At 44.1% G+C, this 15180-nt stretch overlaps 1 protein-coding gene and 1 long non-coding RNA gene across 2 annotated transcripts; one reads left to right on the top strand and one right to left on the bottom strand.

Moving 5' to 3' along the window:
- Positions 1-1400: 1400 nt before the first annotated feature.
- SLC16A5 (solute carrier family 16 member 5) lies at positions 1401-11073 on the top strand. The gene is made up of 4 exons (XM_026860947.1): positions 1401-1620; positions 5647-5790; positions 6791-7657; positions 8987-11073. Exons 1-4 carry the CDS (start codon positions 1401-1403, stop codon positions 9226-9228), a joined length of 1473 nt encoding a protein of 490 aa, XP_026716748.1. The 3' UTR covers positions 9229-11073.
- On the bottom strand, positions 3449-6887 carry LOC113486745. The gene is made up of 2 exons (XR_003399650.1): positions 6785-6887; positions 3449-5193 (listed from the first exon to the last, which is right to left on the bottom strand). It is a non-coding gene; the product is annotated as an uncharacterized LOC113486745 (long non-coding RNA).
- Positions 11074-15180: the final 4107 nt, after the last annotated feature.

Raw genomic sequence — 15180 nt, 5'->3', positions numbered from 1 at the left:
TGCAGGTTTGCTGTTGCCGGGGAGAGGTTTTAGGCTGTCATCCAGCTAATTCACACCAGAGAGACAAGCACTTGAATTAGTTGCATTATCTGCACCCAGCTAAAGTGGACAAAGGATTAAAGTGTGCTGAGCACCACCACCGTGATTTGCATCTCAGAGCCCCTTCCCACGGGCCCCCTCTGCTCCTGGCCTTTTTTTTTTTTTTTTTTTTTTGGCTGTGAGCCAGCCACCATAAGAGCCCTGTTTACAGAAGTGATGCCTAGGTTAATATTGCAAAAGACTCCATCAAAGCTTTTAGTCGCTACTGAAGCAGAAGCATCTAACCGTGGGCCATGAGCTGACTGGGCTGCGCACACAGGGGACGAGCCACCCGCGCCGCGCATGCAGCCACGCGCCCGCTACCCTGCGTTTGACCAATTCCAGTCTCAGCCTGAGGTATGAAAGTAACTTTCTGAGTGTGCCGCCATGGCAAATTTTAAATAGTGAGTGAGATCAAACTAATATTCAATTTTAAAGCTGTACACAAAACTCAAATGTAGGTATTGTTTTGGGGACTATTGGTTTTAGGGACTATTTACGGTTTTAGCAGTATTTGAGTGTTAAACAAATATTGCACTGTGCGGTGACCTTATGGGCACTTTTTCGGAGCTCATTCAGCTGCCAAAGATATTTTTTAATGAGTGTTTATTCACGTGTAGAGGATGAGGAATGCTATTGCTCTATGTTTGGTGCTGCCAGTCCAAAGAAATCAAAACTGGGATCTCTTAGAAGAAGCTCTAGATCTAAACAGAGGTAGAGCAAAAGCCTATCTGCAATCCCTGGATCATAACTAATTAACGGCTTTAAAAATGTTTTTTCACCACTAGCACTTTGTAGGTAGGTGCAGCTTTCATGCAAGGTTCACACTGAGCTCTGCTGCGACATGCAAGCTTTACACGTTTCTATTTTTCTTGGCATTTGGAGAGTTTTTCCTTCTCTTCTCAGACCGAGGGCTAAGTGACCTTAGCAATTGCCAGCAAGGGGACTCCGTATGATGAAAGCAGGTGAAAGGGAAAATAAGGGCGGGAACTAGGTAAGGCCAATTCATACCTCAGAGGAGGTGTGGTCCTATTCTGTACCTGCCTGTGGTCACAGTCTTGTGAAATATAAAAGGGGAAGGCAGTTGTTTCTCAAGCAATCTGCTGCCAGGATCCTGTAGTGAGAAGGAAGGGAGGTGCTTGAAGAAATGCAGAGCAAGAAGTCTAGAGTGTCAGCTGCAAAAGGTGTGGGACACACTGGTGGCTCTGAGCCTTGGGAATACCATCAGCTCTTCTCTGTAGGTCTGTTTGCTGGGCTGAGGGTTGCATGGTAGCTGCACTCCCTTCCTCAGCAGCCTTGCTTAGGAGGAGAAAGAAGCCATCATGTCCCAAGGAGGAGCAGCAGCATGCAAAGCTGCCAAGCCCCAGGACCGGGGATGGGCATGGATGGTCCTGCTCGCCGCAGTGCTGCTGCAGGGGCTGACACTGGGCTTCCCCTCCTGCATCGGTGTCTTCTTCAAGGACCTCCAGCACGAGTTCCAGGCCAGCAATAGCGAGACGTCATGGTTCCCATCCATCATGGTGGCCGTGCTGCATGGAGGCGGTAAGTAATGGCTGCAGGGAAGCCCTCCACCACCTCCTGCGGCTGTGTGGCTGATGAGGGGCTGCAACGAGGGCACTTTTAACATTTCATTAAGGCGGATGGTGGAAGGGACTGGGAAGTCTGAGCAGACTGGCTGGTTGGCAGTGCACAGAATCTCCCAGCCCCTTTGATCACACAGTCCAAAGGTAAGTGTCCACAGATACCAAGCTCCCTTTTGTCACCCTAAGAGACAACCAAGACCCTTGGTCAAAGGAGGTGAATCCCTTTCTCAGTCCAGCTTCTCCAGACCAGCAAGAACTTGATTATTTCCCATAGCAGCTCTTTGAATAAGCCATCAGGTAGCACTGGAACTTGGGTGCTTTCTTGATTCATCTTCTGTCCACGAGAGCACATCTCCTATGTGCCACATGACAACTGTGTTCTTCATGGCTGAAAAGATGCCAAAAGTAAAGCTCCTCCAGGCTGCTAGTTGAGGCAGAGTATTAAAAGCAACTCTTTGGGTGGTGGCATAAAATGCACACCTAAGCAGGCATCAGGGTGGATGTGAGCATGGCTGGATTAATGCAGAATGTGGGTCAGGCAGCACCCTCCAGGTGAAGAGGAATGGAAGGAGGGCTGTGCTTTGCAGATAGTGGAGTGAATCACTCTTTTTTCCCCCCAAAGAAAATGTGGGAGCTGCACAGGACAGGGTCCCCAGATGGGTATTTCTGCATAGAAGAGAAAAACAAATCCACAGTAGCTTGAGGACTTCCCAATGAGCAGTTTGTGTCACTGCTGACCCCTCCATGCTTATCTGATAAATAGGCTCCCCAAACCCCACCTAGGCAAAAGAAGCAAAATATCCAGTGGTATCCACGTATCTGAGCTGCTCCCTGAGTTCATACCTGCCCACTTCCTATACTGGTGAAAGGTGACAAAAAAAAAAAAAAAAAAAAAAAAGCAGAGCCCTGAGTCATGCTAACGTGAAGGCTGTGGCAGGTTCAGTCTCTCCTGTGTAGGACCTGGCTGACAGCCACCTGACATGGGAGCGAGAGTTTGCACCTTCGCAGAAGCAGTTGGGTCCAGAATTGCAAGGTGAGGATGGAAAGAGACTTCAGGGAAAGCGACGAGGGGAGTAATTATCACTGAAGATCAGCAGAAATAGAGCAGTGTCCTTGGGGCTTGGGATCTGGAAACTGCTGGGCATTCCCAGTGCTGCCTACCATCCCCTGTGGCCCTGCTGCAGTTAGTGGGAAGGAGCCAAATGGGACCTGCTGGCTCTGGGAAATGGTCACAGAAGCAGCTCAGTCCCAACATGTCCAGGAAGGACAAGTCTGGCAGTATCTGCAATAAAGTATCAACTATCCTATCTTCTTTAATGAAGTAATTGTTTGGTAGGAGGCTGGAACCACAGTAAAAGGTAACATAAAGGACAATCAATAAACAGATCCAAAAGTTACAAATTAGACAAGGAAAGAATAGCCTCATGTTAATTATACTCACTAACAGAATCTGTCAGGGCATAGCCAGTGAATTACAAGAGAGCTGTTACTTTGCTTGCCAGTTAATGTCTCCTATTGCTGGTCGTTACAGTAGAAGAGTGTTTGTCCTTTTCCCCCAATAGCATAAGGCAGGAGTAACACAACTGTAAACCAGGAAGAAAAAACATCAAAAAAACAGAGATAAAAGACTGTCTCCCGCCAATCACATACGGCTTTTGCTGCGACTTCTGACCTCCTCTGTGGTGGGCTGGGCTCCGTTTGATTAAAGTTCTCCAGTTTCATCATCTTGGCACTTAAACCTTGTCCAAAATTGCATTCTGCTATGTCACCAGCGTCTCTTAAAGGTGCTTCTATTTTTTCTTCTTAATTCAAAGGAATTGAAGGGGGAAAAAAATTATTTGTTGAAAAAAAAAAAAAAACAAAACAGGAAGGGAACGGACAGAGCAGCCCATTCTGAGCGGTCAAGTGCAGTGAGAAGGTCCCATGCAGGATTGCTGACCTCAGCTCAGCAGAGCTATGGAAAGGAACAGGGAAGGGCACAGTGAAAACAATAGCTCACAACTTAGTTAAGCCAAACATATCTTATTACTCATGCTATGTTCCCAGGTAAAAGCTATTAACGACTATTTTATTAAAAGGATCATTTGAGACACCTCAGGATTCTATGGCTGGCTCCAAAAGGGGAGTTCAGAGCCTTACAGGGTCCTGCTTTCACATATTCATGCGCATGTAACTCTCTGGACTTGCACTCATACAAATGCAGCACTTTTGTTGATTTTTGTGAAGGAAAGCACAAAAGCCCCAGGCAAGTGAGAAATAATGTTTGAAACCTAGAAAGCAAGTTAACAGGAACAAATAATGAAAAACCCTTATGATTTTTAGAGACAATCTCATTATTTTGGAGTGTTCAATTTCTGACTTCTGGCTGCTTGGGTTGGTTAAACAGCAGCACCATCCTTAATGTCATCAGCAGGAGGAAAAATAATCCAGTCACCAGTTAGCTGAACACTTTTGCAAAGGCCATTTGAAGTCTGAGGTGAAAATCTCCCAAGCAGATCAAAATACAGACAGCTGCACTCCTAATTTTAATAATGTTCCACTGTTCACTTGACTACGTGGATTTTATTTCAAACCAGATGTTGATTTAGGTCACAAATATGCTACAGGTTATTTTCTCTACACTGATGGACTCCTAATTCTGGAGCTTATAGTCATTTTGCATTTGCTTGTATGACAGTAAGTGTTCAGAAGAGGGAAAAAAAAATAATAAAACCTTGAAAACTTTGAGGATCCTCAAAGGAACAGGAAAAGAAACTACCTGCAGATCCTCTTCTGCCAAATCATGCAGAGAAGCATATTTCCTACTGATGGTCGGCAGGTCTGACTAATCTTTTCCTACCCCAAGATGAAGGGTGCTAAATGACATTAACAAACTGGTAATTTACCACAATCTCATGGAATTCATCAAAAGTCTATGAAATTTTAAAAATTAACTGACCTTAAACACACACCTCCACGCCTATTTGTTCATTGCTTTTTCTGATGAAGTAAGAGAACTCCTTCCTAGTAAAGCCTGCCAGCAATGTAGGTACACAATAAAATGCAAGTTTCTGCCCAAGAAGGGCAGAGGCGGGCTCTGACCCATCAGAACCACCTGGGTCTCGCTCCTTCCTCTGAGGTGTTTGTGCCGGAGTAGGAGTGGGAGCCAGGATGTGCACAGTCTGCTCCCAGGCTTCTGTCCTCTTGGAAGTGGACACGGTTAAACCTACCCACCCCTGCCCGGGTATGCCAGGACAGGCATGTGCAAAGAGCTGTGCTGACAATAACATGTGATTTTCCTGGGGAAGATGACTTGCAGGACAGATGCAAGACTCCACAAGCTGCAGCTTGGATGCTACTGCCTAAAGTTTAAATTGATTCCCATGCAGACATGAATATACTTCTCCAGTAGTTTTCAATTAATCCTCCTCAACGATGTCTGCTTTTCTTCCATTCTTGATCTAGTTCAGAGTCAATCTGCCTTCTCTTGCATGGAGTTCCACCAAGGTAGCAGGACACCAAGGGCAATTTAGGAGATTTTATAGCAGAACATCTGAAAAACAGTGAAATGAGAGTGGAAATATGCAAACAGAAGTATCACCCTGCTTAGCATCTCTTACTCGGAGTCACAGAAATCTAAGTCCTCTCCTTTTTTAAATCATTCCCAGAATTTATATCATGTGAAAATGAAATTATACTTGAAGGTGCTTCTTCCATTCCATTTCCAAGAGTTTTAACTGAAATCCATCACAGGGAAGCTTAGAAATCCCACTCGATGGCCAAAATCCAAGCAGATCACATGAGCCTTCCCCTCAGCTAACAAGTTGAACATGCACTTGGGAGGATCAGGGGATATATTTTCTCTTCCTGGCTCCCCTACTGTATTATGCTGCTGGGATAATGCTCGGGGTCTCTAGTCTGAACCATTTGATAATTGCAGCAGTTCAGCAGTTCCAAATTATTTTTTACCTCTCTAACTGCCTCCCTTTTGTTTCTTTGCTTCCAGGGCCCCTCTGCAGCATCTTGGTGAAGCGATTTGGCTGCAGGTTTGCTGTGATGCTGGGAGGCCTGCTCAGTGGAGTGGGCATGGTGTCCAGCTCCTTCTGCAAGTCCATCAGCCAGCTCTACTTAACAGCTGGCCTCATTACTGGTAAGTACCAAAGAACAGCAGGAAAACCCAGCTGCTGTGCTTGACTTGAGAGACGGGAAATGGTGAGTCCCGACTAAGTGCTCACATTTTCCATTCATCTGTGACATAGGATAAATCAAAAGCCCCACAGCACAGCAGGAATCGCATAGCAGCTAGACTTACCCTTCACACCCCTTTAACACATACCTCATCCAGCCAAGCTCACTGGAAAGTGCTTCTCTGGAAAAAGCTACAGGTCTCCAGAGGGCAAAATGGAGAGCAACGATGTCTGTTCTTTTTAGTAACTTTTCAGCCTTTTGTCTTTGAAGAAGGGAGGGTTTTTTCCAATCTTGGAACATAATTTGTTGGGACAATGTCCTTCCCAAATTCCCTGGGCTTGTATTTCACCACTCCCAATCTGGGGAAATGTGGAGATATCTTTTTTCTAACAAAAGAACGTGTTGGTTTTGAACAGAAGTAACAGACGGGAACTTTTCCTTTCCAAATATTTCTCCTATGTGACTGATGTTCAAATCAGCTTTTTCTAACACAGAGAAATTAATTTCTTCAGCCAGGTTACTTTGGGACCAAACCTGTTGGATCTTGTAAGCTAAGCTGTATCCACTGCATAGAGAGAAAAACAAGTAACTCCCTGAGCCCTGATGGAAGTGTCAGGAAAACAGCACTGCTTGTTGCAGGCAGTATAAAACCCAAGTTTTTAATGAACAATTCCATAACAATTTTAGGAATGGCAGTGTGCCCCAGACAAATGTCAGCTTAGATCGGTATATTTAGCATACCCAAGAACACAAGTAGTTTACACACAACATCCTTCTTCATCCCTTGTGTGGGGTTTCTGAGTATTTATCACTGGGGGTTGTGCAGCCTGGCAGGTGAGGAAATGGTTCAGTGGCAGATGAAGTCAGCTGTGTGTACACCGTGAGTTTGGGTTCTTTTCACCCTTCAAGACAACACAGAGGGACCACACACTGTCACGTTCTCTTTTATATCTTACCTTTAGGTCTGGGATCATGCTTCAGCTTCCAGGCAGGAGTGACTGCGCTGGGCTACTACTTTGTACGGTGGCGAACGCTGGCCAATGCCATGGCATCCACCGGTGTCTCTCTTGGTTTCACGCTGTGGCCGCTGCTTTCTCAATACTTGCTGGATGAGATGGGCTGGAGAAACACTTTTCTTATCTTTGGAGGAATACTATTGAACTGTTGTGTTTGTGGAGCCATCATGAGACCAGTTCAGCTTGCATCAGGGTCACCACTACAGTCACCCAAGCTTGGAGAGGAGCCAGGGAGAAGAGCAGAAGAGGCACAGCTGTCCAATGGAGCATCTTCTCCCCACCCCAAGCTCCAGCAGCAAACCAGAAGGACTGCATGCTTCCAGATGCTGCAGAAGTACCTGGCTTTTGACATCTTCTGTCAAAACAAAGGTTACCAGATTTACACTATTGGAGTGACCTGGATGATGATGGGGTTTGCATTACCCCATGTCTACCTTGTGCCTTATGCCATCCAGAATGGGGTGGAGGAACGCAGGGCAGCCCTCCTCATCTCCATTATCGGGTTCATCAACATCTTCATACGCCCTTTGACAGGGCTCCTCTCAGGACACAGAGTCTTCACAGGGAGACGCATCTACCTGTTCAGCCTGGCTGTGCTCCTCTGCGGGCTGAGCAATTTCATTTGTGTCACTTCAGCCGAGTTCAGTGTGCTCATCGTCTACTGCGTCATCCTCAGTATAGCCATGAGTGGCATCGGGGCACTCACCTTCCAGGTGCTGATGGACGTGGTGGAGATGGACAGGTTCTCGAGTGCTCTAGGGCTCTTCACGATCCTGGAGAGTATCACCCTCCTCATCGGGCCCCCTCTCACAGGTGAGAGGCTGTTAAAGCAGGCTGGGGAAAAATTGGTTGTTCAGCACTGGTGACAAGTGTTCGGGAGCATAAAGAAGAGAAATTAGGGAGTTTCCAAACCCACGTAGGCAGGTGAGTTATGCAAAGGGAGCAATATCAAAGGGAGAGTCGGAAAGGAACGTTCAGCCCCTTCTTGCAGCTGAAGGTGGGTCATTTCTGCAGCTGCCCAAGTGTCACTGCAGCAACAGCAGACAGTGAAAAAGTTACCCACTTGGCAGGCAGTTCTACTAGGTGAGAGCTTTTTTCCAGTGAGTGGCAAGACATAGAGAGGAATTACTGTGGAAGGATCTGGCTGTCTGTGAACTCTTCCGCTGCTTTCCCAGTTTACATTGTTTTATCTATGAAGTCTCAAGGCACTGTGAACATCCCATTAAACAAACTAACTGCGATCAGAATTATTACCAGTCCTACATTATTCAAGAGCCTTATAGTGAAAGCTGCTGTTCTGGAGTGTATTAATTTTTCTCTGGAGTCAAGAAACGAGCTAGTTATGACCCCAAATCCAATAAATTATTCACTGATTTCACAGTTCACTCCAAATGCCACTAAGAGACCTGTCCAAGATGCACCTGCTCCTGCAGTACAGCAGCAAATCCAAAAGACTAACAAACAAGAAATGTGAACCTGAGCATGAATCCTCAATTCAGGCTTTAGTTCTCTTCTCCAGACAATGAATTGTGTGCTATTCAGCAGGAAAATGTCTGTTCTGAGAATGGGATGATACCCTGCACCATATTTCATGGTATTCCCTGGCATTACTGTGTCAGTCACTTTTCTCAAATGTCAAAAAAGGCCTTTTCTTGGACATGTCTGATAGGAGTGGCAGATGGGCAAAACAAAGTACAGTAAAAGCAGTAGCATTTCTATTTGTAGTCCTAAAATCTACTAAAGAAAAGTGTATCATGAAAAGAAACATCACCAATCTCTACTGAAGAACACAAGGAAATAAACATTATTCCAATATTTCCATATAAATAAGCAGCCTATAGAAGCCATCATATATTTGACCTGAGTATCACCTTTCCACTTCTAACATTAGTGTTAAATTATTCACTTAAAATTTTCTTTCTTTCCTGATTTCTCTGTGTATTGAGAAATACTTGATACAGAAGCAGAAACATCATCTAAGTGGTGACCACAAAAAAACCCAAAAAACCCCTAGAATCTCGAGAGCTTATCTTTTGTATATGGCAGTATGCTGACTGATTTAGGTTTAACATTTATTTAAATGTCACCCAGTTACCTTTAGTATGCATCTTCTCTTTGACTAAGCTATGGCTTCTCTTTCAGGTCTGCTGGTAGACATAACTAGTGATTTCCACTATGTCTTCTACAACTCCAGTTTCTTTCTAATATCAGCTGCATTATTCATGGGGTTCAGTTTCTGTGCTCTGGAAAAAAAAACCAAATTGAAAGAGGCTTCAAAAGTACCTTTGGATAATGCCTCCAGATATGAATACAATGAAATGCCAACTGAACCACAGTCTGAAAGTCAGTCCCCTCCAGCTGTTGTGTACATCACAAGCATATGAAAAGAAAGAAAAGAAGAAAAAAAAAAAGAGGAACACAAACGATTATGCGGCCTGTACAAAGCTACTCAAGGCCCAGCACTGATGGCAGATGAGAAAACAACCGTCTGCTTCCCACAACTGTCGTCATCCTTCTGCCCTGCACTTCCACTCCATGGGGCTGTGTCAGACTCCAAGCGAGTGATCCAGACCAGAGGCTGAGCCCCAGACCCAGCACCAGCCAAAGAGCCGAGGGACAAAGAGAACTGCGCACTCGTAAAGCAAACCATGGGATAACGGCCATGGTAACCAGCGCTGAGACAAAAGCTGTGTCAGTTCAATTGGTTTAAGTCAGTGCCTTTAAGAAGCCACTGGACTTTCGGATGCACGTTTCAGAAGGTAGCACTGGGCAGTACATATTAATGGCTATGCACAAGGGTAGTTCTTTCACAAAGGAGCGTTATTGCCTCGTCTGAATGTGCAATTTTGGTGCAGACTTAGGTGAAGTTTCCCGGTTGCTTCCCATGTTGGGGGTGGCAAGACAAACACTTTCCACAGGAAGCATGTTATTATTTTCCACATCTCTAAATATTATATGGAGGCTGCTGCATAGGTTGCAGAACTCAACCAAGCCTCTAATAAGATCAGATATTTTCTCCTATGAGATATATATATGAGTTCTTCATGCCAAGGGCATTTTCAAAGCCTCAAAGATTCAACTTCAAAGCATCAAAAAGAAAAAACCACTCAAACCTTAAAGAGTGCCTGCTTTGTAAAACTAGTAATATCTCAAGTACTTTTTGATATATCATAAAACAGGATTCATGGCTTCTGTAAATACACAGCATTAACTGGGATCCAATGGGGGGGGCAGGAAAAGTGTTACTAGACATAAGCATTCAGCCTTATATAGGTCCAAATTCAAAGCCATCATAGTTCCCCCTTGTGTAAATTAATTTAGTCTTAGATTCTCAGACTTAATTACCACTACCATTCTCATTATAGAGAAGTTTGCACAAGTATAGCTTAGATTTCTTATAAGCACAGGCATAACTTACAAAGAAATCTGTGCGGAAAAGTATACTGAGAAAAGTCAGTGTTACTGACTTTCATATCCATACAGCCTTGACTGTAAGTAGCTTTTCTTGCTACGCTCCTGGCAGTTACACTTGTAAGTACTAAGATGACAGCTGCATTGGCCTCTAGCCTCCCTAGGCATCAGCTCGAGTTGCAAACTGTTTAGATTCTGCATCATTCCTGATCTGACAGAAGCAGATAACAGCTCATAAAGCACTACAGATGAAGATTACTCAACACATTAGAACCACCAGAAAGATGAAAGCATAAACTGGGAGTGAAATGGAAGAAGTAACAGCATTCAACTCAGCTACAGTGTTTATCTTGAGAACTGTTATATCAAATTCCTAGTAATGAAAACTGTGGTTTTGTTAGAGCTGTGGGCTCCCCAGACAAAATAAACAAACCAACCAGAAAACCCACACTGGAGGAAACCATTGGAAAACTGACTCTAAGGTCTTCAGAGACGATAATGACTTCACAGCTGGCTTTTACAGTGGAAGAGGTATCTGTCCTTCAGATGGAAGGTGCTCCCACAGCTCAGTATCTTCTTCAGTACTGCTCTAGAATTACTGAACCAGCAGCCTTTGCATTTCCTGATCAAACGTATACTTAAATGACTAGTTAGACACATATATGTATCTAATCTCTCATCACACGTGTTTATTAACTTGTGTAACGGTTACATGTCCATAACTACAAAGTAAACAGACTGGTGCTTCTCAGCTTACTGTAACAATGACTGCTGTACATTCCTAGGAGAATGATGGAGCTTTCCCAGTCTCAAAAAAACCCCCAACAATGAAAAGGGTTCAAGTCCCAAACCTCTTCTAGCTATTACAAATAAAACAGTTAAGCAGCTGAACAGATTCCCTTTTCTTCTGTGCGTAATTCTTAAATTTTTAACTCTGTCCACCTTTCTACATTCCCTTTCTGTTTTCTTCCAGAAATACGGGGTCATATTGTCTCAAATCCGCCCACTGCTAAAAATGTCCTCAGCAAAACAGACAAGATATGGTTTAATCTACAAGACATCAAAATTTATCACAGGAAAACAAAGGTTAGTTGAAGGAGCAATAGAATGCATCTCCTGGATGTAGCCAACTGCTCTATCTGCAATGCTTTAGCCCTGGCTGGCTCATAAGCAGGGAAATAGATAGTCTAATCCATGCTTGCAAGATGCAAGGGAGGGAAAAATAAAGGGTACTCACCAACTGAAGGTGACATGCAGACATCAGCTCCTCCTACACCATGGCAAAGAAATCAGTTTCGACTATTTCTCAGCTGTCCACAGCAGTGCAAGATAGGACAGAAAGGTAGGAGAGTGCATTACAGAAGTGCTTTTTGATACTCCCAAGCTCAACACCAGGGTCACTGGGACTTACTTGCAGAGGCAGAGAGATGTTATTGGGAAAAAACCTCCAATGAATTCACAAATCCATTATTTTAACATTTCTCAACCTGTTGACTAAAAACTTTCCAGCAGCCTTACAGAATTTAAGATGCCTGAAAACAGGGTTGTCTCCCCTGGTTACTTTCCTCCGATCCTTTAGCATTAATCCACAACCCACAGGTTGGAAACAAATTTTGGAGAGAGAACAGGTAACATTTTAGGCTGTTTTTTTCACAGGTAAATAAGATGTCGGAGCTCCCATAATAGAGAAAACTAATGTCCTCCTCTCCTGTTCTACAGCTTTCCTCTCCTACCTCTCTTTTCAACCTAAAACCCAAGCTGCCTTGAGCAGGAGCTTTGTAAAGTTTAACTGAAGGGCCCGTGCATACTGAGCATGCTACAGTATAATAAATACTCCCCCTCAGAGCTATAGTACAAGAGCAGTAATACTCAGACCTTAAGAATCTTGAGGCCCAGAAGAAAAATAAAGCAATAAAAGTTCCTTTCATTAGTTTAAGGTCGTCCCATTACACAAAGCAACCACAGCCCTCCCGAAGCATTTTTTTTTAACACCTACAGACAGTAAAATAACCCTGGCTTTAATTATGAACAAACACTAATACTTCAGCCCGGTAATAAACCTCTGAGAACTAGCAGAGCAACACAAATTGACCAGAAATAAATGTCTCTCCCTCCTCTAGTCCCCTCTTACCCCTTCATGCTCCCTTTATCATTTAAAGTATCATTAACCTTGCAACGTAAGCATTTTTGCAACAAGCACCTTTCCTTACTGCAATGAAACGTTTGTCAGGAAGTTCACACTGAAATACTGCAAGATCGTGATCCTTAGGTACTCGTAGATACTCTGCCAACGTTATTCTTGGAAAAGTTTAATAAAAACCCAGAGAAAGGTCATGGTAAACTTACATGCTCTAACACACATCAGAAGTGCAAAATCACTTAAACTAAGAGTTTGGCATGCTGTTTGCAGACCTGCCTAGTGACGGCAAGAGAAGAAACTAACTACTAGAAATGAAAATTCACTGAATTCTAACTTTGGCATGCTATCAATGTCACTAGACTAGCCCCTGGAGCTGTGAATAAATACCCCAGCTAGACTAGTCCATTTTGTGCTAACTAATCTGGCAAACAGCAAGTGCTTGAAGCATTCAGATGATTAAACAATATAGTCAGTACTGGGTGAGTAAACAGCCAACTCTGTCTACTGCCAAGTGATCTCTCTGGATGATCAGGACAAACTCCCGGCAGTAAGTCAGCACAAAGACAACAAGCACACGGCTCGGTAACAAAGCAGGTCATGTAATCAGCACTAGCATGGTCTGCCACTCCTGCAGAACACCTCCAAGGACTGCAAAACCGGGGGATGTTACCAAACTCTCCTCCAGGAGGCAGCTCCAACACACCAAATTAAATGTAAAATGTTTCTCACATCTCTTAACCAGCTTTGATTAAACTAAATGCAAGACAAAGTCTAGGAGAAGCACAGCTGGCAGTTCCCAGGAAGACAAGTACAGGTTCCTCTCCTCCCGGTTTCTTCTTGCCACACACTGAATAATGTGACCTGGAGATGCATCACCTGAAACTCAGCCAGCACAGCCACCAGCCTTTTCTAAACACCACTGGTCGTGAAACCACTCTGGGGGACAAAGTTCCTACTGCTTCTGTGAATGCAAAATTATACTGACTGACCACAAATGTAGTACTTGCAAACGGAAGTAATCGTATTTTTCCTCTTTAAATACTGTTTTTCACCCCTTATTAGTCATCCCCAGTATCCTTAATAACTTCTCTTTGTATTGACTAGCTCCTCTGGCTTTACTTTCTCTTCTCTTTTCTCACATTAGTCATTCACTTTCTGTGTAATGACAGATGTGGCTTTAAAGTATGTCAACACTTACCACTTACAAAGGTGTACATTAAGAGAGATTTGTTAATACACTAGCAAAACATCCTAATATAAAGGCAGTTTGTGGCACCTTTGCTAATCATTTTCATATATATACAAAATATATACATACATATACAGATATATATATACACAAATATAAATATATACACATCAACTTCAGCTGATAATTATGATGAGCTGAAGTTGCTAGCACAGACCTGGCTTAAACTTTTATACCAGGTAGAAATAAACACCTTCACGTTCTCTGTCTTCCCACACCACTGCAATGTTTTTTGCATTACTGCATTCAGTGTAGCTTCTTTGCTCATTCTTCCCTTTAATGTGGTCATGGTCAGGTATTTTACTACACTCAGCTATGTGGTAGGAGAGATTATCAGACCAACATGCTTGTCACTGATGCCACATATTTGGCCAATCAGTGCATGTTCAATTTGCTTTATATGAGAAATTAACTGCATTTGAAATAATACAAAAGACGTCTGCTCACAGCCTCTTTGCCAGCTGATCTGCAGAAGAACCTCCATGCATTTAATTGCTTCAGTAAAAGCAACACAAATTTCTGCAGAGTCCACCCCCCCCAGTTTATGATGTTTACGTACCTTTACCTTATATATTTGCACAACATGAACCACAGCTGAATCCACTTGCAGCACTTACAGTCCCAGTGGTTTCATTGGACTGGGCTAGTTCAGAATCATGTGATTGCTCAGCTTTGTGCTTAGACCAGGGCACTGTACAACCAGGGTGGAGTTACCTGCTGCTGTTTTAAATTCACTTCTTAGCATCACTTCATTTTTTTTCCATAGGTAATTTATCTTACTGTGCATGCATTGTGCCCTCTTTTTACCTTTTTCCTCGGCTTCTAATCCTTTTGCCTTTATAAAAGGCAAAAAATCTCTTTCCATTGCTCTTCTTTAGCCCATGAGTTGCGATCCCTTCTGCTTCCTCCCTGGCAGGGTTCAAGGCCAGGTTGGACGGGCTCTGAGCAACCTGGGCTAGCGGAAAGTGTCCCTGCCCATGGCAGGGGGTTGGCACTGGATGATCCTCAAGGTCCCTTCCAGCCCTAACTATTCTATGATTCTGTGATTAGAACTGAAACTAGCTAAACCTTTATGCCCTCCAGCGTCTCTTCCTACCACCCCAGCCATCCCTGCACTCTTCCACAGCCATCCTTTACCATCTGCACATCTCGTATTTGACCACAGGGAGCACCCACCCCCGAGAGACCCCGAGAGCAGCTGGGCCCAGGGCTGGCCGGCCAGCAGAGCCCAGCCTGGGCAGCAGCAGCTCGGGGTTTATCCACGCTGAGCAGCCACGGTTAACTCTGGAGAACCTGGAAGGTCAGCAGTATGGAAACTGAGCTGGGAAAAATATACACACATGAACATTTTTTGAGTAATTAACTATCGAGTGAGAAAAGCTTAGCTCCCTTCCAGTGCGAAGGGTTGAAACACCAGAGCCCTGTTGTATACCGAAATGCAGAGTCCACCATCTCAACACGCGTTTATTCCCAGCGACCGGTAACAAGCCACAGGGTCCGCAGGGCAGGAAGCCCGCCGCCCCGCGCCCCACCGGC

The sequence above is a fragment of the Athene cunicularia genome (assembly GCF_003259725.1).
Source record: "Athene cunicularia isolate RWA chromosome 18 unlocalized genomic scaffold, athCun1 chr18_part1, whole genome shotgun sequence".
Classification (NCBI taxonomy): Eukaryota; Metazoa; Chordata; class Aves; order Strigiformes; family Strigidae; genus Athene; species Athene cunicularia.
This window is presented reverse-complemented; position numbering and strand designations above follow the sequence as displayed.

What these genes read in the sequence shown, in the direction of transcription:
- SLC16A5 (XM_026860947.1), top strand. Translation starts at nt 1,401, where the DNA reads ATGTCCCAAGGAGGAGCAGCAGCATGCAAAGCTGCCAAGCCCCAGGAC. An exon ending in GGCCGTGCTGCATGGAGGCG is followed by an intron (nt 1,621 to 5,646) that starts GTAAGTAATGGC and finishes CTTTGCTTCCAG; the next exon opens with GGCCCCTCTGCAGCATCTTG. An exon ending in CATCGGGCCCCCTCTCACAG is followed by an intron (nt 7,658 to 8,986) that starts GTGAGAGGCTGT and finishes CTTCTCTTTCAG; the next exon opens with GTCTGCTGGTAGACATAACT.